The 22972-nt window shown below is 43.5% G+C and overlaps 1 protein-coding gene across 1 annotated transcript; it reads left to right on the top strand.

The window, feature by feature from the left end:
* Positions 1–3031: 3031 nt before the first annotated feature.
* LOC103821612 (keratin, type I cytoskeletal 23-like) lies at positions 3032–11457 on the top strand. The gene is made up of 6 exons (XM_009096525.4): positions 3032–3614; positions 7052–7134; positions 8493–8649; positions 10103–10264; positions 10355–10480; positions 11227–11457. The coding sequence occupies exons 1-6, from the start codon at positions 3066–3068 to the stop codon at positions 11449–11451; spliced, it is 1302 nt and encodes a 433-aa protein (XP_009094773.2). The 5' UTR covers positions 3032–3065; the 3' UTR covers positions 11452–11457.
* The last annotated feature ends 11515 nt before the right edge of the window (positions 11458–22972 follow it).

The raw sequence follows: 22972 nt of genomic DNA, 5'->3' as shown, positions 1-22972 counted from the left end.
AAATTCCCTCAGCTCCTATGGAAGCTGAGGGAATGATGAAACAAATTGCTCAGAGTTTGCTGCAACTGTTTTGGTTTTCATCCATCAAGAAGAACATCCCCAGCCCATGTCACTGCTGTGCCTGTGGTTTTAGCTACACCACCTTCTCCCAGCTCCAAATCCCCCACCAGTGGAACTGAAGAGATGCTGATAGAACTTTAAGAGCCTGGTGAATCCCAGAAGCACACAAAGCAGTTACCTAAGCACTGTACTTTGCTCACATAAATATGTTTGAAAAAGGCATCCTTAGCCCCATCACTGGACATTCAATCCACATTATAGTACCTGGAAAAATGATATAATTTCTAAAATTATATATTTTATTTTCCTTCCAAGCTCCTTAGAGACACTATTTTTATGTCTTCTATTTTCTGACATTTAAGAAAAAGAAATATACACTGCTGGCATCACCAGTTTGGCCATGAGATCATGGGTGCTGCTGGTAAGAAATGCACATCCCCTTTGCATTCCCACTGGAAGGAGCTCAGAAGAGGTTCTGGCAAACTGCAGCAAAGTGACCTGACAGTCCACTAGAGAGGAAAACTGAATTGTATAAATGGTATTTTTTTCCTGATCCAAAACCTAGGTAACTATTGATTGTATCACTCAAACAGCAAGAAAGGGAATTCCTACAGCCACAGGCAGCTCTCCATCTATTTGTATTCCAGATGGAGGAGTTGAATAATCAGTGATTATTGCAGGACATTGACCTGTACAATGTAGTTGTCAAACTATTCTGCCTGTATTTAAACTGCAACCTCGAAATTCAGCTCAGTTTTCTTCCCATGTTCCAATTCAGCAAAACACCCACAATTCCCAGAGGAAGCAAGCTGGGACTGCAGAGCAGCACCCATCTCCCAGGCAGCAGAGCAGTCCCCATGCAAGGGTGCCACCTGCTGACAACAGTTGATTTCCTTACTCCGGGTGTCACTTCCATTCTCTGTTCTGGATTAAAGAGGTGACTAAACCCAAATTCAGCACAGCAGCCTGACAAAGAGTCATGTCAGATTTTGAAGTAAGTTGTTTGGTCTTTTTCATCAATCCTCAGCATGTGTGGATCAAAACTGTGTGGCATCTTTTCCAGTTTGGAAAGGCTGTGCCTCAGGGGAAGCACTTCCCATGTCCCAGATCACCTGTACTTTGGATTAATTGCAAGAGAAAATACAATTCTGGTTTTCATGATGTGTTAATTCCATTATATTTTCAGGACTGAAGCTCTGTGGCCTCCCACATTGCCAGCCCCACTGCCAGGCAGGGTGGGAATGACATGGAGTAATTTCAGGTGAAACAGAGGATTCATTTTATTTCACATTCTATTCTGTACATCCCTGTGTAATTCCATATAGGTGTGATAGTTCACAGACACCAGCTTGCTAAACTGAAAATTCAATCTGAAATTGATCTCTGGTGAGAGCTCCAGGATGCCATCAGCGCTATTAAAATTTTGGGATTTTTTCAAGTTGGGGCCTCAGTTTTTGTCTGATGCTTTAAGTTCATCCCCCTCCCCAGCAGCAGGGCTGACCCCAGATTGCAGCTATAGATAGGGGCTGTAATCAGAATATTTGGGGAGAGCCAAATCTAGTGCTCACTGTAAAACCCGATTTTCAGTGATTTCTTTCCCCAAATAGTTAGAAATGACAGGATTTCTACAGAAGGAAGTGTCTGAGGATGGAAGAGGAGTGTGTGCTCAATGCACTGAGAGCTGGGGAAAACGAAAGGAGCAGGTGCTGAGCAGAGCCCAGCCCGAGCCACAAGGAGGAGCCCGAATCCTGCTCCGACAGGAATGAGGCCGGGAGGTACCAGGGAAGCTGGAGTGCAACATTTCCTTATTGCTGCAGCCTTCCAAATGAAACAAATAGGGAAAAACACATCCCCTCCTGTTTCTCCCAGGACAGTTTAACTCTGCTCCATGCAGTCTCCCTGACCTCAGCAGTCAGGATGAGCAGCAGAGCCAGGGCAGACCCTGGGGAAGGGGTTTAGCCTTCACCTAAGTAAGGAAAACAGCTGCAGCATTTCTGGGAGAGCCTGTGCCCACTCAGCTTCATGCCTCTTCCCAAATCTTCCTCCACTATCTCATCCCTCAGTCATGGACTAGAACAAGACAAAGCAAACCCACTACCCCCAGCAGTTGCCACGGGACCACATCTACACCCCTTACCAGCACGAGGAATAGGACAATCTGCAACAGCCACACTGCACCTCTCCCTGTTGGATGATACATTTTGGCAGAAGGTTACTGAGACTTTTGGAAAGACTATCCCTGCATGATTGCCAGGTCAATTTTTAGGGCTGGTAGCTTTATATAATCGTTTGAATTTTTTGAGTGTTGTTACAAACTCATAGTGTAAATATGTTCTAAAGCTAAGATAAATATCTTAATAGTATTGATGCTGGGAACAGCAAGAAATCTTTGCGCTGCTGCCTATTGAGACAAGACCACTGAAATAGGACCGCACCTCAAATCATGAGAAAATCAGTATAAAAGTATCTAATTCTCATGAATTTCCCCTGGAAATGAGCAGCTGAAGGGAACAGCTGGGCATTACTGACTCTGGACTGCAGGTTTTTTTTTTTATTTAGAAGCTGGATAACTTCATGAAAGCCTCACATCTCCCACAGGCTGAAGCTGTTTGGTCACTAAGCTCTTTGACAGCTGATAGGATACACTGCACTTGAGAATCCACAGGTTTGAGGATCCATGGGCTGCTGTAATTCTACAGCCTGAGAATTACCACAGAAAGTATCTACATAGCCCCATCCCTGCCCTGGCTTCCCATTTATTCCCTTCATGAGCAGGAAAACATAACATACTAACTACAGGGTTAGAGAGAAGTCTGAGGCAGAGCTGATCCTGTTCCACACCTACGGATTTTGGCCACACCTCACTATTATCATATGAAAAGAAAAAGAAAAAAAAACCCAAACAAGCGAAAGGAAAGCAACCCGGGATGTAGCTGATTCCAAACAACAACAGCGTGCAGGCTCATAAATGCTTCAGAATTGACCAAGAGGAAGCACGTTTCGTGATGACACAATCTTGTTGCTGTAGTCATTCATCGAAGGGAAACTCCCACAGGAAAAGGCATAAAGCTGCTCAGGGAAGGCGAAGAGGCTGCTCAGTGCTAGGCAGCCAAACCTGGGGTTCGATTCACACAGAGCTAAGCATGAGCACCAGCCAAGGCCATTTCCAGTTTTTTTCTGGGTCCCTCAGGGGTAGTACAGGGTGTGGTTTGGCCCAGCAAGGAACTTCTTACAGAGCATCCAGTGCAGATGGTGGTGCCAGCAGCACACATCCCTCCTTCTCTGCCAGACCCTTCTGGCTGGCTGCAGGAGGGGCACCCTGGGGAGGCTTCGGCGAGCACTATGGGGAAAGCATCTTCCTGGGTGGGAATGAGAAACAGACTATGCAGAACCTGAATGAGCGCTTGGCTGCCTACCTGGACAAGGTCCGTGCCTTAGAAGCAGCCAACGCTCAGCTGGAGAGCTGCATCCTAGAGTGGCACAGGACAAAGTCTCATGGAAAGAGGCATGACTTCAACCAGTACGAGCAAAACGTCACTGACATGCAAAGACAGGTAAGTCAGAGCTGGGACTGTGTCATTCTGTGCTCTTCTAAGGAACTGGGGTTCTCCTTTATGCTGATGGCTTTCCTTTAAAGAAGTTAAATAAAACCTTTGAAATGTTAGAAATCCTCAGGAAGGTAGTTCCAGGACCTGGGCATAAACATTCTTTGTGTGCACAAGGAAGAGACTGGGCACAAGAAAGGCTCGAAGGGGGCAAGGGGGTTTCTGCAGAGACTGGCAGAATAAAGGGATCCATGTGCTGCCAAGTGTTCCTTTCTGTACTGAAACTGGGGTTTGAGTAACTGCTGCTGGCAGAACTTGGTCTTTTTGACTGCACAGATCTTGAGCAAATTACAAAGCAGGAGGAGTGCAGAGCCTGCCCCTCTCCTGCCGCTGTCTCCAGACAGACTGGGGCATTCCAGCTCTTTGATTCCTGCGGTAGCAGACAATGAAACTACAGGAGTTTTGGGACCAATGAGCTTATGTAATCAGATGGAAAAATACTTCATTGTAATTAAGAAAATAGCAGTGACAAATTCCTTGTGGATGTTTTCACTATAATTAAAAGGAGAATTTCTGGTTCCTGCCAGTAGTTAATATTAATGTTCAACAGTAACTCTTTCAATCTCCCAAACTCACGTGTCTTCAAATTTGAGCATAATATTAATCTGTATTCATAATGAACATCCTTAGCACTGTAACCATCTGTGTGACTAATCAGTGTAATTAACTTTACATACCCATATGGGGCAAAACCCAAAGCTCTTCCAAAAGCAATGTTGTCACTTGCTCTCCACTTTTTATAAAACAATTACTTGGCATTCTCAAGATCCTGAGAAATTCTTTTTAAAAGGCTTGGAAATTGTATTAATTCACATCTTTGCTAACTGGGGCCAAGGACTTAATCAAACTCCATGCTCACAGCTAAAAGTGTTGCCTCCAGGCAGTAGGTGAGGTGCTCGGACCACAGCCTGTGTATGGAGAGCCAGAACTGTCATCACCCATTTCTGTTTTAAGGATAAAGAAAGGTCACCAACCCCAGAGCTGGCACTTGGGCACTTTTCTTTTTAACAGAAAGAGAAATAAAAATATGTTCATCAAGAACATGTGTTCAGGTTGATTTGGAATTAGTAAATCAGAAAGATTTAGGAAGACAGTAAGAATAAAACCATGGTGTTGACTGGGGTGAAGCTCTCACTTTTGAGTAGGTTGTACCCAAACCACTTATTTTCAACACTCACCCCTTAAACAGCTGTCCCTGGCCACAGACACCTGGAGGCTGGTGGCTGTCCTGGATGTGGAATGAAACGCCAGGAAAGGATTATTTACAGGTGACAATTCAGTGATTGAATCCAGAATTTTTACTTTCTCTATAAAATATTGCAATTAGCAGCAAGTCTGCCAGTAAAATGAGTGAAAATATAGCATCTAATTATTAACCATAATTAAATTAATTAAATGCTAATTTAAATGGTGAAACTAGTTTAGCACCTAAAATAAAATGTAGACTAAATTTAGGGTCCTATATCCAATAATCCCGAATGTCTGTGATATGCTGCCTGTCTGAACTTGGAGGCATATAATCATTTGGGTTCTACATTTTTAACCACACTCTCCTGGATACCTGAATTCAGGATTAATGCCTGATGGAGCAAAAAGTTTTGGGAAAAGCCTTGCTCCAGCCTGACTCCATCCTAGACCAGATACTTGATGAAATAGCACCTGTTCTTCAAGTAACTGTCTCATTCAAACACCTAGTGCTGCTAAATAAGCAAAGTGATCGACAGAGCATTCCAGGAGATGGGACAAAGGACAGGAGACATGAGAGGTAAAGTCAGTGCAGGAAGCCTTCTTGGGAAATCCCTGTTTTGAGAAGGAATTGGAGCATATTTTCTATACAATAATCTGTGAGTTCTTAGTGAAGCTGACAGTTTGCAGACTGGTACTAGAGACATAGCCACGTTCCTGATGGATGCTGCAAGGAATTCCATGTGACTGTTAAGAGATATCTGGCACATGTGAGATCCCCTGCTGGCTGCAGAGCCACGGGGGCCACACGGCAGTGGGCAAAGCACTGACCAGTGCTCGGATTGCACAGAGTCACACAGCAATTCTGTACACAGCACAAAGCTAAGGAACTCACGTTGTTTTCAAGGCTGGATTCAAGAATTGCCTCTTCTTTGTCACCAAATTCCAGGCAGCCATGCATTCAGGGTATTGTTATAGTTCTTGAGCTGGCCTTGATGGTGTCCCAGGGCAGTATGCGAGGTGTGGATAATTGCACAGGAATGCACAGTCTGTTAGCAGATTAGTTAAACATTCCACAGCACCTTCTTCTTCACTACAGAGGTGAACCTTTGACACTTGAGGAGAATTTTGTCGTTTCCTTGTTTCTTTGTGATTCATTGAAGTGTGGGAAATTTACTCCAAGGTGTTGAGAGCTCTGTAAATGACTTCTGTATGGCCACAGTGCCCCTTGGTTTGCTCTGCGGATGCTGAGGGAAGGTAGCTCGTGGGATGGCCACCATGCTTCTCTTTCTTCTGTGTTAGAAAAGGACACGATACCCTGCATTTATGACTTCCTGATAATTATGTATGAGTTCCTGCTGGAGTTTTTTCAAAGATTTGGCATGGAATACTGAACTTTTCGCATTCAGATCTGTAGTTAAAAGCTATTCCATGTTATCAGGGACACATGAGCCTTTCCAGTGAGTGCTGAGTGCACCAAAGGAATGAGATCGTGCTTCATCCTGCACCTTTTCGGGCAATTTTCAAATCCCAAAGCTAAATTAGACACTTGAATCAATCACTGCATGCTGCTGGTCGATTCAGAGCAGCTGTAGGTGCATAACTGAATGGATCACAACAACCAGATGCCAGTGGTATTGTGCATGCAACTCCAGGCTGAAGCCTGTGGTGAGCTGAAGGTCCTGCCAGTGAGGGGGTGCCACCATCACCAGCTCAGCAGGGTGTTCATGCACAGGCTACTTTTCAGCATAACATTAACTCCAGTATTTTGATTGTACTCAGACACAGCTTTATGGTTCTTACTGAAATTTGCCCTAAAGATGCCCAAGGCAGCTTTCTCAGCAATGCTGAACAGGATCAGAATCCAGTCTCAAAACCAGAGGAAGGCAGTGACTGTTACTCTGTAATAGACCATGAAGTCTGTGTAATGAAATTCATTTCCTCTACCTGATCAGGAATAAAATGATACCTCCTAGTTCATTCCCTCAAAAAAAAGTAAGAAAAAGGGTAAAGTAAGACTACAGAGGAAAATTGCAAAACACCTAGGTGAATAAGGAAACTGAAATGCTATGGTCTCCTTAGCATGGGAATTCCACTATTTAGATGCTTCCTTTGAGCAGCAAAGAGGCTAAACCAGCACAGATTATTTACTGTCATCCCATGGCAACACCAACTCTCCTGTTGGATTCTCTGTTTTCCAGATTGAGGATAGCAAGATCACCAATGCCAGCATCCTTTTACAAATTGATAACGCTAACATGGCAACTGAAGACTTCAGGCTCAAGTAAGCTCTTCTTTGGTTTCCTCATTAGATTTGAAAGAGGATTAAACTAAACATTACTTCTTCTTGCTAATCCAACAGGGAAGCAATTTTACTGAGTTTTCTGTTGATACTGGATGAATAAAAACAACATAGAACAGGGGAAAAAACCCCAAAAGCATGTAAAACCCACAAATGATTGCTGAAGAACCTTGAGTCACCCTGTTTATGATACTTAGTCCAGGTCCTGACGAGCAGGTTTGACAGCAGGCACTTGATACTTGTGACAAAAGGCACTTAAAACTGTCATCTAGGATTACAAATTATCCCCTCTAAGCACTGCACTTCCCCGTCCAGCCCAAATCTATTTCCTGGACTTATCACCTCTTCTGTCCAGCTCTGCAGGGAACACCTGTCCTCGTGTGGCTTCTGCTTTGGAGTCCCGTGAGTTGAGTACAGTGACTGAGCTGGTGCATCACTGGCTCCCAGCACAGTCTGATTTTCAGTACATTGAAAGAGAGTTCTCAGATCATCTAAAAAGACAACAAGTTTGTACAGAACACTTTCAGGCAGGTCTTTCCAAAGGAAAGGATTTGACACTTCTGTAAGTAAGACTTAGGAACCAGGAAGATTTGCCTTATTTTGAGCAGTTGGTGGTTAGCTATAAAAAATTTCTCAGCTTTTGGTAATATTGTGACAAACTCAGATACCCTGAGCACTGCCAGCCTTTCATTATCAGTCAGTGGTGTCACAAAAGGAACCAGTGGAACTACTTTGAGGGATGGAACTCAGACTGAGTTCTTTGGGTGAATGGAGAAACCCCAATAGAGCCCACAAAACACAGAGTAAAGGAAGAGATGCTGAGGTGTGAAATTGCTTCCCATGCCCAAGGGAAGACACAGCAGCATCTCCCTTCCTTTGGCTCACTACAGACACTGCAAGAGGTTAGAGAGGAATGTTAGTAACTGGCTTCCATCACATTTTTCTTGTTTTTCTGAAGGACTCAGAGGTTACAGTTTTGGAAAACTAAAGCAATCGCTGCTTGCTGATAGTATTTTCAGAGAATTGTATTCTCAAAGCTCCCACAACTGGGTGAATGTTAACATGCAAAAACGGATGTGAAAAAAAGAAATTTTATTTCCTACCATAGAGGAGAAGTTAAGAGAGAGAGAGGAAATAAAATGCCAAATAATAACACTCATTTTATTGTTAAGACTATTCAAAATATTTAAATAACATATGCTAGAAACAGAATTGGTTTCTTTGGTTGTTTGTCCTCTCTAGTTCCCTACAAAGACTGAGCAAGTCTACTTCTCCTTATACAAGAGCCTGAACTGGGCAGTTCTCAACATGCACGTTGTGTCTTCTCTTTCCTCACAAAGATACGAAGCCGAGAAGTGTCGCAGGCAGGGGGTGCAGCTGGATGTGGAGAACCTGCGGAAGGAGCTCGACGGCATGACCATTATTACCACAGATCTGGAAATGGAAATTGAAGGCTTGAGAGAAGAGCACATCCTCAGGAGGAAAGACCATGAGGAGGTAGAAAAAGTTCCACTTGGTAAAATCTTATTGCACAAATCTTTACTACCATGTAATTAACTGAGTAAGACCCACAATCTGTAAGTGGGATTGATGATTCAGGACCTAATCCTGTTTCTGAGGCACCAATGAGAGTCAGGTGAAGCAAAAAGCCTGTGTCTGCTTTACCAATTACACTAGGGTTTCAGAGAGAACAGATTGCTGGAGTCTATCCCACCCATCTGTCATACACAGCTAATAATAACTGACATATTGGACAGAAATGTTCTCAGAAAGACTTAGATATAAATACACAGAGTGCTGCCGGGTTTTAGTCATCACAGACTTTTTCCTCAGTTCTGAATATATCATTTCCCATATTCACAGAAGCATGGAGGGGTTGAGGGTTGGAAGGGATCTCTTCAGGGCTCCTTGTCCACTTCCCTAAAGTGAAGCAGGGTAACCCAGAACAGGCTGACCTGAGCAGAATACAGCTCAAATTCTTAAAGGATCAAAATTAAAAATAATGGTTGGTGAAGTCAGGTAAAATTACTCATTCTTGCATAATCCTAAACACAGTAATTAGATAATTCTCAAAAGCCACACTACTCTGAATTCTCCAAAGCTATACTCAGTGCTCTCTGTTATTCCCACATTTATAATTCCACTGCTTGAAACATGCCGGTTTCGCTTGATCTGGTGTTGTTTGCAGTTATTACCCAACACCGGACCAAACATCCTGCTCAGTGTCTGTGGGTTTTTAAAGCAGAGAATAAAACACAGGGTAGGTGCACAGTGGTAGGTGCAGCTGCCTTTGGCTGACCCCCTTCCAGCCCAGGAGAGTTCTTGGACACAGGGGACCAGCAGAGCCATCCCTGTGTCCAGCTGATCTGCATTCCATGATGTCATACCCCGAAAGGCTCCTTTGCCTGGGCGCTTTGAAAATGGTACCAGGCACAGAAGGTTGTGCTACACCGAAAGGAATGTTACCCTACCTGCCCGACTGGTCCCGTAATTATGTTGTTTACACAGTAATTATATGCTTTAATCCAATTATTCCTTTAACAATTACATAGAACTTTTACATTACTCTCCTGTAAACTTAGTTATAGTTCCATAAATATTAACATAAAGGGTAAGAAAGATGAAATTACTGTTAGATTTTCATCAAGGTTTTAGGTTTCTAATAGATAAATAAATAAAAAATGGCAGTGCTTCTTCACTGAGTCCATTTTTTCCAGAAACGTTCTATGAAAAGATCTTCTTTCATGTTTTTTATTGAGTCTGCCACAGAAGCATCTATGCCATTGGTTTAAGTCACATCACAGTACTATCAATATATAAATTTTTCAAATAATGTTAAGTTAATGTATATATAGTAATTAACCCCCAAACCTCTCTGGGATTCAGTGGCTCTCTGAAAACTTTCTACCTCCATTAACGAGTTTGCTTGCTCCTTCTGACACATGACCAGGATATGGAAGCCAATCGCTCCTCACAAAACTTCAAAGTCAATGTAAAAGTAAACGCAGCCCCTCCTGCAGACTTAGGCAAGATTCTGGCAGAAATAAGAGAAGATTATGAGGCCATAATTGAAAAGAATCGCCAAAGCCTGGACAACTGGTACAAAGAACAGGTAACAGCTAGTCCCTGCTCACTTCCAAGCCCCCTGTGGCTGGACCTGACTGACCAGAGTATGAGCTTTTCTCTTGCTTCTGCTCCACAGAGTGCAGCAACGTCCCTGGCAGCAACCCCTAATCCCGAGCAGATCCAGCGCAATGAGAACGAGATCAAGGAGCTAAGGAGAACTTTGCAATCCCTGGACATCGAGCTGCAGGCACAGATTAGTAAGGTATCTGCTGCAGACATCTTGGGCTGCTCACTCACTCCATGTAATCTCAGAAGTTGTCATGGACCAATTCTCCATTTAAATCCTTAGCCTAGCATAACTTTGGTGCAGCTGTTAAAGTATGAGAGAAAGTGGAATTCAGATCATGCTTGACTTTTCCAAAATATGCAAAATAGATTCAGCAACCATCACCAGGAAGTGAAAAATGTATGTCTCTTCTCACAACAAAATGAATCCCTTCTCAAGAAGAAGGGATAACTGACTCCAGGTCTAGAAATAAAATGCATTCAGAAGACAGACAGTAACACAAAGAATGCAAAGTTCATATTTACAAGCCCTGTTATCAGGCATGAATTACACAAAGTGTGAAAAATATTGGTGGGGAGCTTCCACAAATATTACATAGCCTTACACAGGTTAAAGCTCACATCCCAGAGACCTGGAGACTTTGGAGAAATTCTGGACAGCTCATGCAGAATGGACAGGACAGACAGCAGTGTCAGGAGCAGAGCTTTGAGCAGAACGGATATGGCAGGGATAAATGACTCAGTTTTGCCTTTCGTGCACACACGGCACAGCTTTGTGGTTCTGCTGCCTTCATAAGAATAGTTATGCAAATGCATAAGTGTTTAAATTACCACAGCCTTAATTTTGCAATCTTCTAGCTAGAGACCAAATTTGCTGGTATTTCTGTGTTGTATCTACCACATAAATAATAATCATGGTCTTGGTATTATCTGCCCCATCAGAAACACATGCTGGAAGACACCTTGGCTGACACTCGGAATTATTACGCTGCTGCACTTCAAAACATGCAGCAGATCATCTCCAGGTGTGAGGAGGAGCTGAGCCAGGTTCGTCACGACATGAAGCAGCAAAATAACCAATATAAAGTTCTTCTTGGGATCAAAACACGCCTGGAAAAGGAAATTTCCACATACCGCCTGCTGCTGGAAGGGAATGCTGACGGGTAAGGCAGAGCTGCCCCGACTGGAACAGATGAAGAGTATATTTGGATTATTTATTTGTTTGTTTGTTTATGCTTAATCAAAGCTTGTGAGTCCCATACTACATCAAGGGTTGGTATTTTAATGTGACGGATCGTAATAAAAAGCCAGAGCTACTTAGAGTACAGAGACACTGGTACCCATGTAATTTGGATTACCTAAATTAATATAACTTTTCATTAAAAAAAGAATAAAATTCTCCACTCCCGCAGCATGGCCATCTCAGCATAGGAGAATGCTGGCCTCATTTTTCTTCTCTCATCTGATTTGTATGAAGTCAAAAAAGGAAGATCAGCAGCCTTTAGAACTGCAACTCTCAGACAGGCAGGACAGAGGGGCCCCAAGTGTGAGGGTATTTGTCAGAAACCAAAGTGGGATTAAGCTGAGCAACTCCAAATACACAAGAACCAATGCACTTGTCCCTGGGAGCAGTAGTGAATGTGCCTGGGGATGTTTCCAGTGAGAGTATTTACCAAAGGGAAAGCTCACATGGTATAAAAGCATCATTCTTTTTCCACCTTTTTTAAAAATTTTATCTCATAGTGGGATGAGGTCTCCTTTGTCTCCTTAGTGAGAAGGAGACAAATAACTTCTTGAAATTAGTGTAACATTTTTTTCTATTTCATTATCTTCACAGGACAGCAAGAAAATCTGAAACTAAAGGTAAAAGTTCCTTACTTTGTTCTCTGTAGTGACTCTTGATTACTGTCATTTCCAATCAAATTTTATTCAGGGCAATTTTAACCTCACCTGAGTGAAGTGTGGAAGGTGTGCATAGCAGGCTCACACAGGCTTTTGAGAAGCATTTCAGCAGTTCCTGGCTGCTGTGAAGGGCTCACTGCAGAGCCTACTGGGCTGTGCCTGCCCATGGGCTGCCTGAGCCCCAGCCCTGTCAGTCACACAGTGGCCACAGCTCAGGCTCCAGACTAAAGCTTTCCTGGGATATGAGGAGGCAAGGAGACTCCACTGGGTGACTAAAACAGCGTTAGGGCTTGAGAGCAAACCGAAAATCTGCATGTCTGGAAACTCGTATTCTGGCATGGGCATGACCTGCAGACATCCAGGATAATCTGCTGGATTTGCATTGGCTGGGCTCTCCCTGTGTTATTCATTTGCTCTGACCTGGACCAGACCCAGGGTGACTTTCTGGCAGCACATTTCACACAGAGCAGTAACAAATATTGACTTTAAGGAAAACATGTAGAGAAAATTTCGTTGAGAAGGCAGCAGGCAAATGACTGTAAATGAGGCTTTCCCTGCATCACCTTGTCTCAGCATTGCTCCTTGGCTAATTAAACTTTCCTTTCTTTCAGAACACTCTGGGCTGAGCAACCGAAAGCTCAAAGCGATTGTCCACGACAGCGTGAACGGGGAGGTGGTGTCCTCCACCATCAACGAGCTCCCCCCACAAGCCTGAAGGAAAGCTCTGCCAACCAGCAGCTTTCCCAGCAGCAGATCCCATGCCCCCTCTGGAACAGTGTGCTGTGGGCTGGATCCCCTGTGTCAAACAGGGAGCCTGTAGTGAACGTGCTTCTCAAATGATCTGCAGCCTAACACTGCAAAGTGCCACACAGAGCTGGGTAAAGCTGACTTTGGTAGTTTAAGGAGCTTTTAGTCACCAAAATGCTGGAAAAAAGCTGTTGAATTAAAGTGACTGGCTGAGCTAGTGGCAGATGTATTGTGCACATCTCCCCAGGGCAGGAATATCCATCTGGGATTCAGTTATCGCTCTGCAAATTAGCTATAATTTAAGGGGAATAATCTCTCAACTTTTTCCTGGTCTTATGCCTCTCATCATATACCTCACTGCAGCCAATAAATTTTTATGCATTATTTGTTCTGAACCTTGGAATATCTCATTTTGCTTTCCTTTACATATGCCCAGTCCACTGTGGCAGTGTCACTGACATGGCTCAGGATGGCCAAAGCCTCATTGTTTCAGGTGGGACAATATGGGAAGAACACAAAAAAGAAAAGAGGAGACACAAGTTACAGGTGACATTTACATGAGCAAAGCTACTCAGCTTCCCTATACACAACTTATCAATGTCACCATTTGAAACAGCATTTTGAGTAGGAGTGTTGCAAACTTCACTAAAAATAGTCCCCCAGAAACATTTCTTTATTCTTCAGTTTGAGAGAAATTTTCTAGCACTGTCTTTAGACACTTTCCCTCAGAGACTGTAACTACTTTTCCAGACACTCATTCTTTCTTGATGGCCCAGGTAATTTAAAAAATCATTTCAGTTATTTGGTCTCAAATTAATGTTCACTGTCTCTGTCCAAGGGTTCCACAGTCAGGCCAGACTGGTGTTTACAGTGCATGTTAACATCAGGGAGAGCTGCTGGCCTTAGCCAAACTCAGGCTTCCTCCCTTTCTCAGCTCAGCCCAATGCCCGAGTCAGCAGCAGACCCTGACAGCAACAGAGCTAGGCAAAGATAAAATCTGGGCAAGGAAAAGAGAAATACCATTAGGATGTTTAGATGAGGAAGAGCGTAAGGCAGAAGGAAGAGAGACCAAATGGAACATAATGAGTGTGTCAGGGATTTGCATTCCAAAGTCTGCATGTCCAGGGCAGTCTCGCATTCATCAGTGACATTGTCATCATATCCCGTCATGGACTGTCACAAAAGGGCTCCTGTTCCCTGTCTTGCTTTGAAAGCTCACTAAGGAAAGGGGAAATCTCAAAGGAAATGCAAATTAATCTGAACAAAGTCCACTTCTGTGGTATGATGTTCTGCTTCTGGCATGTTCCAACCAGATCCTGATCCCCCTTTGCCCCCCGCACCCCAGCTCTCCACCCTTGTTGCACAAAGAGATCCCCACAGCATTGGATGGATTACCTAATGGTTTCTTTAAACTGGGTAAAACTTGTAATACAGGATTAGTAACTCCTGGCTAATTAAGAGTGTCCTTCCTTATGGCTTACCAGATCTAACAAGCCAGACCTGGTGTTTGCAGCATCTGGACAAAATGTGCCCAGGTCTTCTTGAACAATTTTCTGTGTTATTTAAAGATATGTTCATTTATCAGATTTACATAGCAGGGCCACATCGCTGTGACACAAATAATTATAAAAACTTCTAAGTAGCCCCTTATTTCTACATCAAAGGAAAGTATGTGCTTTGTGCTGGGTTATTGTGCTGAACTACAAGAAAGAAAGAAAGAAGAAGGAAAAGCCAATAATTGAAGTGCCTTGTGGAACACGCCTGTCTTTTATTTCACATTCCTGAGCAATGCTCTGGCTTTACTCTGCCCTGGTGTCCCCTCATGCAGAGGTGAGATGTGCTCCCCATGTCCTGTGTCACACTCAGCTGTGGTCCAAGCAGTGCTGGAGAAGAGGCAGCAGAATTCCTGCTATGAGGCAGCAGAATTCCTGCTAAGAGGCAGCAGAATTCCTGTTCTCCTCTGCTGAGAGGCAGCAGAATTCCCACACCACTCCACCACTCTGATGATTTTAACCTTCTCTTACACCTGTGCTGCTGCACTCTGCACAGGTCAGAGCAGTACAGCTCACAGCACCATCCTCACAGCTCACTCTGTTATTGACACCATCATGCACGGATGGCTCCAAGACTTTTACTAAGTGGAGTAAATCTATTAGTCTTTAAACATACAAATAGATGTTACACCACATTCTGTTTGTTTCTGAAAAAAATTGCTGATTTCTGGAGAATTTTTCACAGCTTCAGAATGCTCTGTAGAACTGCAGATCTCTTTTCTAGTGAACAGCTTGTGACACAGTGTCACCAGACATGTGCCCTGTATCTGGTGGTTACTCATTACCTCTGAATTTGTGCTCTGGTAGATAAGCTATGCATTCCTAAATGTATTTAGGGTGGGTCTGCACCCTAAATAATAAATAATGATGCTAATATTTACCACTTGCATGCACTGTTAACATCACATTCTCACACCACGCTGAGAGATGAAGTCAGGGAGATAATGAATGGGGGCAGCATTATCATTCCCATTTTATTGCCTGAGAAATTGGAAAAAGAGATGACACAACTCGCTCAAGGCTGCAAAGAAAGTCACTGAGAGCCACTAAATTAGAATCCATCACTTCACAGCTTCTACTTAGCCCAGCCATTAGATAATACAACTTCCTGAAGAGCCATTCCCCACTCACAGCAATCCTGTCAGTGTCTGATGGCTCAGAAGAGATAAGGCCCTTCATTCATTCCAAGTGTTTATGGCTGGTCAGGACCCTGCACATACTCTGATGATGTTCTTCACTGCACCTGTGCCAACAGCCTGACTGAAATGAGTCCTGTAGAGAACCCTGTGCTGGCAGCTCTGGCAGCTTTGTAGTATTTGGGAGACTTTAGGAGCACTGGTAGTGCTGCTTCTGATTTCAGAGCAGTGGCTTGAAGGGAAGGAAATATTCAGGACTGTGATGATGGATGGCTTGAAAAATGACTTTGTTAATTCATTGTATTGAAACTGCTTGAACTCTGGCAGCTCATATTTGTTCTCCTTCAGTATTCCTTACACAAAGAAGTGCCATTTCTACACCAAGAAAGTGACAGACCCAGGCACAAAGAAAGTGCAATTTGAAAAATATGAAGTATTATTAAAAAAACCACCCTCCAAGTGAATAAATTCTATTTCCCATAAATGGAAAAGGACAGCAAAGAAACATGAGCAGGAGAGAACAGCATTTCTCAGTCTAAGTGAATGATGCAACAGTACTTCTGCAAACCAACAAGATACAGGAACTCAGCCTATAAAAGGAGGCTGAAACCATCAGCGTTCACAGCTGGCTCCTTGCAGTTTCACCTGCCATTTAAGGCAGTCCTGCACAGAATAATCCTCAGCATGATTTCCAAGAGCCTTGACTGCACTCCAGCCTGGGCATGAGTCACAGCTCATTTCACTTGTAGAAATGTTAAAACTTATTAAGGTGTATTACAATAGGCAGCTTTGGTAAGTGAAGTGTTGATCCCCTGGAAGAAGTGTGCGATGAGGTAATGCAGTCATGGTTTGTGCTATTAATCACACATTCTTCTGGGGAGCTGGCCCCACACTGCTGGGGTTCAGCCTTATTTATCAACAGCCACATCTGTACAATGAAAATTTTTGCTTTCTGCCTTCCTGGTTAATGCGGATGCAAAATTAACAAAGTCATTCCAGAAAGAGAAGAAAAGAAATCTCGCCTTTGTAGCACAGCTAAACCCACGGGTTCTATGGATTATTGAAGCAGAGAGAATAGGTAGAAGAGCCGGTAAAACATTTCACAATGTCCACACCCTGACCTATAAAGGTTTCTAAAGTTTTGCTAGGAGATGCCTGCTCCTGTGTATGAATCATTTCGAAAAAGGACGAATCTATCAACAGGGAAGTAAGGAAAGAATAATGCTGGAGAGGCTGCACCCCCTGTCCCCCCATGTCCTGCATTATACCACAAAAGCATGTTAATTATTGACTCTAGCTTAACGTTTGACTTGGTGAAATCCCAACTTAAGTTTTACCATCTGTTGTTTCCTCACCATTCCTCCCTCTGTAAAAATTTTTATTCTTTTCAAGCTGTACTTTTATGATATCCTTAATTGTGTGACTATGTGGAAATGACCTACTTGAGCCCCTGGCCTAGGACTACCACAAACCAATTGTCTGCAGAAATATTCCATGGCACAGAAGTGCCAATGTTGGACAGTTTGGAGTGTCCCTATGGCAGGAGTTCTCAGTGTGAGACATGACCTAATGATGAGGCAGGTGCAGGGCTGCTTCTTCTGGACATGTTAATTTGCTTTTTGAATGTCTGAATATGCATCAGAAGCTTAAAGGCATAAAATCATAACACCAGCTGTGGTAAAGACACTTTCAATAACTATATAGACTTCGGGGGTAAATTTTTTGGCTTTCCAATGTCCTAAGGACAAGTCCAAAAGAGTCGATGTCACAGGCTGTAATTAGGCTCTATAGAAAGCAACAAAAAATGAGGAATATAATTTGGAAAAATGTGTTTCAATTAAGAGGCATAATTAGCTGGAGCAGGCAGGGAAATGGAGAAACAAACATTATGAAGTAGCTACAAACTGCAGTTCTTCCTTAGAACAGAAGTTAAAGGTGTGCTGCCTTTAGAGAAGTACCAGCTTTGGCTCAGCTCTGCACCCCTAAAACAATGTATGAGAAAATAAAAGATCAAATGCATCAAACAAAAAAACTGGGAGTGACTCTTGCCAGAACAATTTCAAAGCAGGAAATCTGTAATGTTGCTGCAAGCAGACAGAAATTGTGATTGTAAAGTTACCTGTGCAGGAAAGAGAACACATTCTTATGTACTATTAATGAGAAAAATGAGTAATTTTTTTAAGCCATTCCAGCACCCAGGCTCTGCTTCCAGGTTAATCTCACAAGAGACAGTTTCAAGACATTCTGAGACTGTATCCTCTGTTACTGTAGAGAATAAAAACCTTAAAAACACATGCAAAGAAACCTTTTCTTTAATGCCTACAGCCTATCACTGCTTAAAAATTGAGATACTCAAGCATCAGTCATATAAAAGGGATAATGAACACTCCCTGTCCTCCAAGACTCACATGTCAGAATTTAGAAAGATAGTCCGTTCTTCTTGCCACTGCTTCCAAACCCACTCCATACACAGTACTGAACTCCGTAATTATGATGGCTCTGAAGAAAAATATTCCTCTAAACGTTTGGCCATAAGAGCGATGCAACTAAATTTCCTGTGGTATAGAGCCAGGAACGTGGATAATACGAGAAATTTTCTTTTGTAATCCGTAAGTTTTATTCTCTCGTTCAAGTCCCGCACGGATTCTCCCGCGGTGCTCAGCACGGGGAGGGCTGGAGGCGGCTCCGTTCCGAAGGCCGGTGGTGGCCTCTAGTGACAACCAGGTAGATCCGCACGGAGCCCGGTGCCTGTCCCTGCTCCTGCCGCTCCTCCGGGGCTCCTGCGGCTGGGGAACAACTACCTGGAAATTTCTGCTGCAATATTTGTGCAATGAACATTACTAACAGTGCCAGACTTCCTCCAGGAGAGTATGGAGACGGATTTTCGGCCTGTTTCCTTTATTTTGCATTTTTGATATCTGCTTTCCTGACACGGATGTTGATGCTGGGAGGGTATTTGGGTTCCAAGCAGCCCACAGATTGCTCCTGGTTGTACAAACCCCGGGAGTGGGGATGCCGTGGGATCTCTGGGATGCAATGAAAGGATATTCCAGAGCAGCCCCCAAACAAGAAGCTGCAGCTGTGCCTCTGCCCAGGCACCTCCTGGCATTATGAGTGCAATTTTACCCTGGGGGAAAATTGAGGGGTTTTCTTCTGAATTGGGGGCTCCAGGTGTGACACAAAAGAGATCCCCAGAACCATAGGAAGTTTTTTTAAAGTTAGCAAAAATGTCTACACAGATATGCAATATAGTGTGTTTGTATGTATATTTTGCAGTGTACATTCAGTGTACACCTATATTTGCACAGGGACATGAAAATCGTATTTGCCTCCTGAATCACAGAAATATGCAACATTTTTCATGGGTACTGAACTACTCCAGCATTAGGGAACTGAGAGAGTCAGTAGGCTGAAATTCTCTCCAGTTCACTGGTTTTCTCATTCCCTTGACAGTTCAGTTGCACTGGGTTTTTCCAAGGGAGAGAGATCTGCCAGCAGTCCTGTGTTGGAGATGATCTTAATGGCACTTTTGGGGAAGAAAAAAGAGAAGGTTCGTTTGTGTGGCCTGGAGCTGTTTTTGTTGGCACTGAGATCTGATTCTGTTCGAGGAGAGCAGCTGAGACAGGAAAGGCAGCTCCTAACTTTCATTTTCCACCTGTGGCTGGGGAGGAATGGAACCCACACACTGCCTCACGCACCACTCCAGGAGCTGGAACACCTCTCTAAGTACCATAAATATGTAATGTTTTAACTCACCCCTCTGGTCAAAGCTCCAAGCAGAAAGAAATAAGATGCAGTGGTTTGATGATTGAGATATTTTCATTGGACAAAAGATAAAAAGGAGAGGGAAATGAGGGGGAAAAAATACGTGAGGCAGACAGTGTAAGATCTCGAGCTGCAAATGTTCAGGGCTTAGGTGAATCCAGCTGAGTTGGTGACATCATCCAGAACTTTCTCTCCTCTGATCCCATTCAGCAAAGCACAAAATACCTTGCTTTGCTCTTTGGAGAGAGCAGGCTTCACAGGCATTGGCATTAACAGGAGATGCAAAGGTAATTGAGAAAAGAAGGAGGGGAATATTTCAGACCCAGAAATATTGAATACTGAAATAAGGCTGGAACACTGAAAAGAAAATGCCTCTCTCTTGAATGCACTTTGCACAGCAATGTCCTTTCAGGACTGTAGTATAGATCTCTCAGAATCAAACTCTTATGATACTAAACCCAAACACAGGGATCAACAGGGACCAACAAAAGGGTGTTGGATTTCACTCCTAGAATGGATCATCTCTACAGATTGAACTAGAAGACTTTGCTTTATTTCAGTCTCTATGTCAGCCAAAAGAAAAGCATCTGTTCCACCTAAAGGCAGCAAAAACTCAGACCCACAGCTGGGTGTGTCTTTTTTCCTTGAACTCTCCAGACTGGTTGCCCATGGCTGGTTAGCACAGGTGAGTCAGATGGAATGGCATCCACATTATCAGACCCCTGCAGAACTTATCTCCATGGCCCTCTAATGCACATTAAACTTCTGTCACACAGGTGACATTTCTTTGTGAAATCAAACAAATCATTAGTGTTGCTATAAATGTTTTATTGTGTCTAAAGGCAATCCACTCTGACCAAGCATGTCACTGAAGGGAAGTGCTACCTGTAAACCCACAGACTGTCCTCTACAGCTCCCACAACTGAGTCTGGAGCTGGAACTGCTCTGCTGAGCTAAGCACCAGCAAACTGTTACAGCACTTCCTCAATGCTGACCAGAACTGCAGTACTGAACAATGGATTTTTAGGCTGCCTAACATCTATTTAGGTAACTTACTCTTACAAGCAATAAAAAAATAAATAAATAAATAATGAGACAGCCCATGTCCTTGCAGATAATTCCTGGGCATAGTCCAGGGGTGGAGAACGCTGAGGCCACTCCCAGCTGGTGCCTTGAGGAGCCCCTGGCTCTCCAGCCCGGCTGGGGCCTCACCCTCCCCTCACTGCCATGGCTGCAGTTTCAGGGCTCCCTCTGGCAGTTTCCACTGATTGATACAACCAGTCAAGATATGTTACATGGAAAAAAGTGTCTTGAACCAGGAGCAAACCCCACCTCTGATATGAATCCATCTTGATCCTAGCAAGTACTCTAGCTTTTGGGGAGGACAGAAGTATATATAAAACGATAAGACCAGAGAAATTGTCAGTAAACAAATGAGGGAGGAGAATAAAAAGAACACTAAGAAAATTCAGCCTTGTATCTTTTAATGTCATGTTTGCATGATGCCATTGCTCCTTGCTTCCTCTTGCATACATCTTGGATGCTTCAGCTGAATAGTCTAGAGGAAAATAATTGCTGGAGGTTCAGCCTGAACAAAAGCAGCAGAGCCATAACACAAGGCAAAAATCTGACCTAAGCCTGATGCTCACCTTAATTCAGATCACTGACTTCTTTTTTCATTTGTTCACTAAATAAAAAAAGAATAGAACCTCCAAATGATGTTTAGAAAAAATATCACCCAGGTAATATGGAAACTAATTTTAATACAGAGAAGACAAAGCAGAATGTTTGCTCTTAAATAGACTGCCACACAATCCTGCAGAGATCGAGGCAGTGAGAAACAGAGCCAAGGGATGTAAGACCAGCATGATCTCTTCTTTACTCCTCCTAAAGTCTAAAGGTGTAACTCTGTTCTACTAAAATGAGCAATTCTTACTCAGCCTTAATAATTTCAATGGACAAAAGACAACCCACCCTGAATCTCTGCAGAGACACACTAAATGTCATGGCGCCAGTGTACTTTGGTTTCACATCTCATAAAGGCTTTTTTATTACAAGTTACACCCAAGGAAGTTCAAGGTCCAAAGACACTCCACAGCATCCTCTTAGAAAGAAAAATCCTGCCCTGCACACTGATTGCTTTGGTTTGGAAGCTGTGTTTCCAGAACAGCCAAGTACAAGAGTTTAACTCTCTGCCTTGAGCCAAAACCAGTTAGACTAATCCCTAGCACAGTAACCCAAAGACTTGGAAGTACTGATTCCCTAATACATTGGGTATTCCCTAGTACCCAGCTATTCTGAGTTGGGTGCTCTCAGAAAGCTGAAGGTGCTTCCAATACATAGTTCAGTGCCTCCAAAGCTCCATGTCTCACCAATTTACTTGCCCCAAGCTGGGAGATGAGTACATACAGCAGCTGCTCTCACTAACACAAGCCATGTGTGCTCATTGTTTTACCTGACAACATCAATAACACACAGAAGCAGTGCCAGTGCAATGCCCCAGGAGCTGCACCTCCACACTGTCCCAATACACACCTGCCACCCCACCTCCTGCAGCACTAACAACCCCTCAGCAATCAGGTTCTTCCCTTGCTTTACAAATTCTCCATGCACTTTCTGTATCAAGTGAAAAGCACAGTCAGCCCAGGAGCCTCCTCTACACGATCAGCAGTAGGATGGTTGAGTCTCTTCATGCCATGGAAAGGCAGCTGGTTTCCTGTTAATGAGCACAGCCCCTGGGCTGGGGACAGACCTCCCCAGTATGGCACTTGTTAGCTGATGGACTCTGATGAGGCAGGAGGGAAACTTGTTTTGCTTCAACTTCAGCCACACTGGAGGGCTGGAGGCTCATTCTGCTGGAAGCTGGAACTCAACACTTCCTGCCACTCTATGGACCTCAGCATCTCACATGTGAAACACAGAGGGCTGTGAAGGTTTCCAATATTCTCACTCCTCCTGCCTTACTTAAAGACAAAGAAATACCCTTTCCACTCAATCTCAGATGTACTGAAAGCTCAAATTCCACTTGCAAGGATTTTCTAATACCAGATGAATGCATATTCAATCCAAGCTGATGGCAACAGCCTCCTCACTGGCAGTACAGATGTTGGTTTGTGCTTACTATGAAATGAATTCACAGGGTAGTACAGCTGCCTCCTTTCTAATAATTTATACACTGTTCTAGACTGTCCTGAGGCCCAAGTTATTGCTTACTCAACAGAAATATAAATATTTTAAGTCTCTTGTCACATAAAGGCAACTCTCATTTTAAATTCATGAGCTGCACAGGGGGCTAAGAACCTGCTCATTTGTTCTAAAAGGCTATGGAGAGGGTTGGCTGCAGGTACATGGTTATAAATGATTCAACAGATCATTTTTTGTTTATCTGTTATACAAAATAACAAAGCAAGCAAACTACCCAGGGAGTGTTCCTCAAACACAGACAAACAGATGAGAACCCCTTCAAATTATGGGGGGGGGGGGCAATATCCTGTGTGCTCTTTGTGCTGATACCAGCGACACTCTGCGTCAATATAGGTGGGGTTTCCAGCCACTGTGCTTCCTCTTGGACCTGTATAAAGGTAT

The sequence above is a fragment of the Serinus canaria genome, chromosome 27, assembly GCF_022539315.1.
Source record: "Serinus canaria isolate serCan28SL12 chromosome 27, serCan2020, whole genome shotgun sequence".
Lineage (NCBI taxonomy): Eukaryota > Metazoa > Chordata > Aves > Passeriformes > Fringillidae > Serinus > Serinus canaria.
Note: the sequence above shows the minus strand (reverse complement) of the source record. Positions and strands in the feature narration are given on the sequence as shown.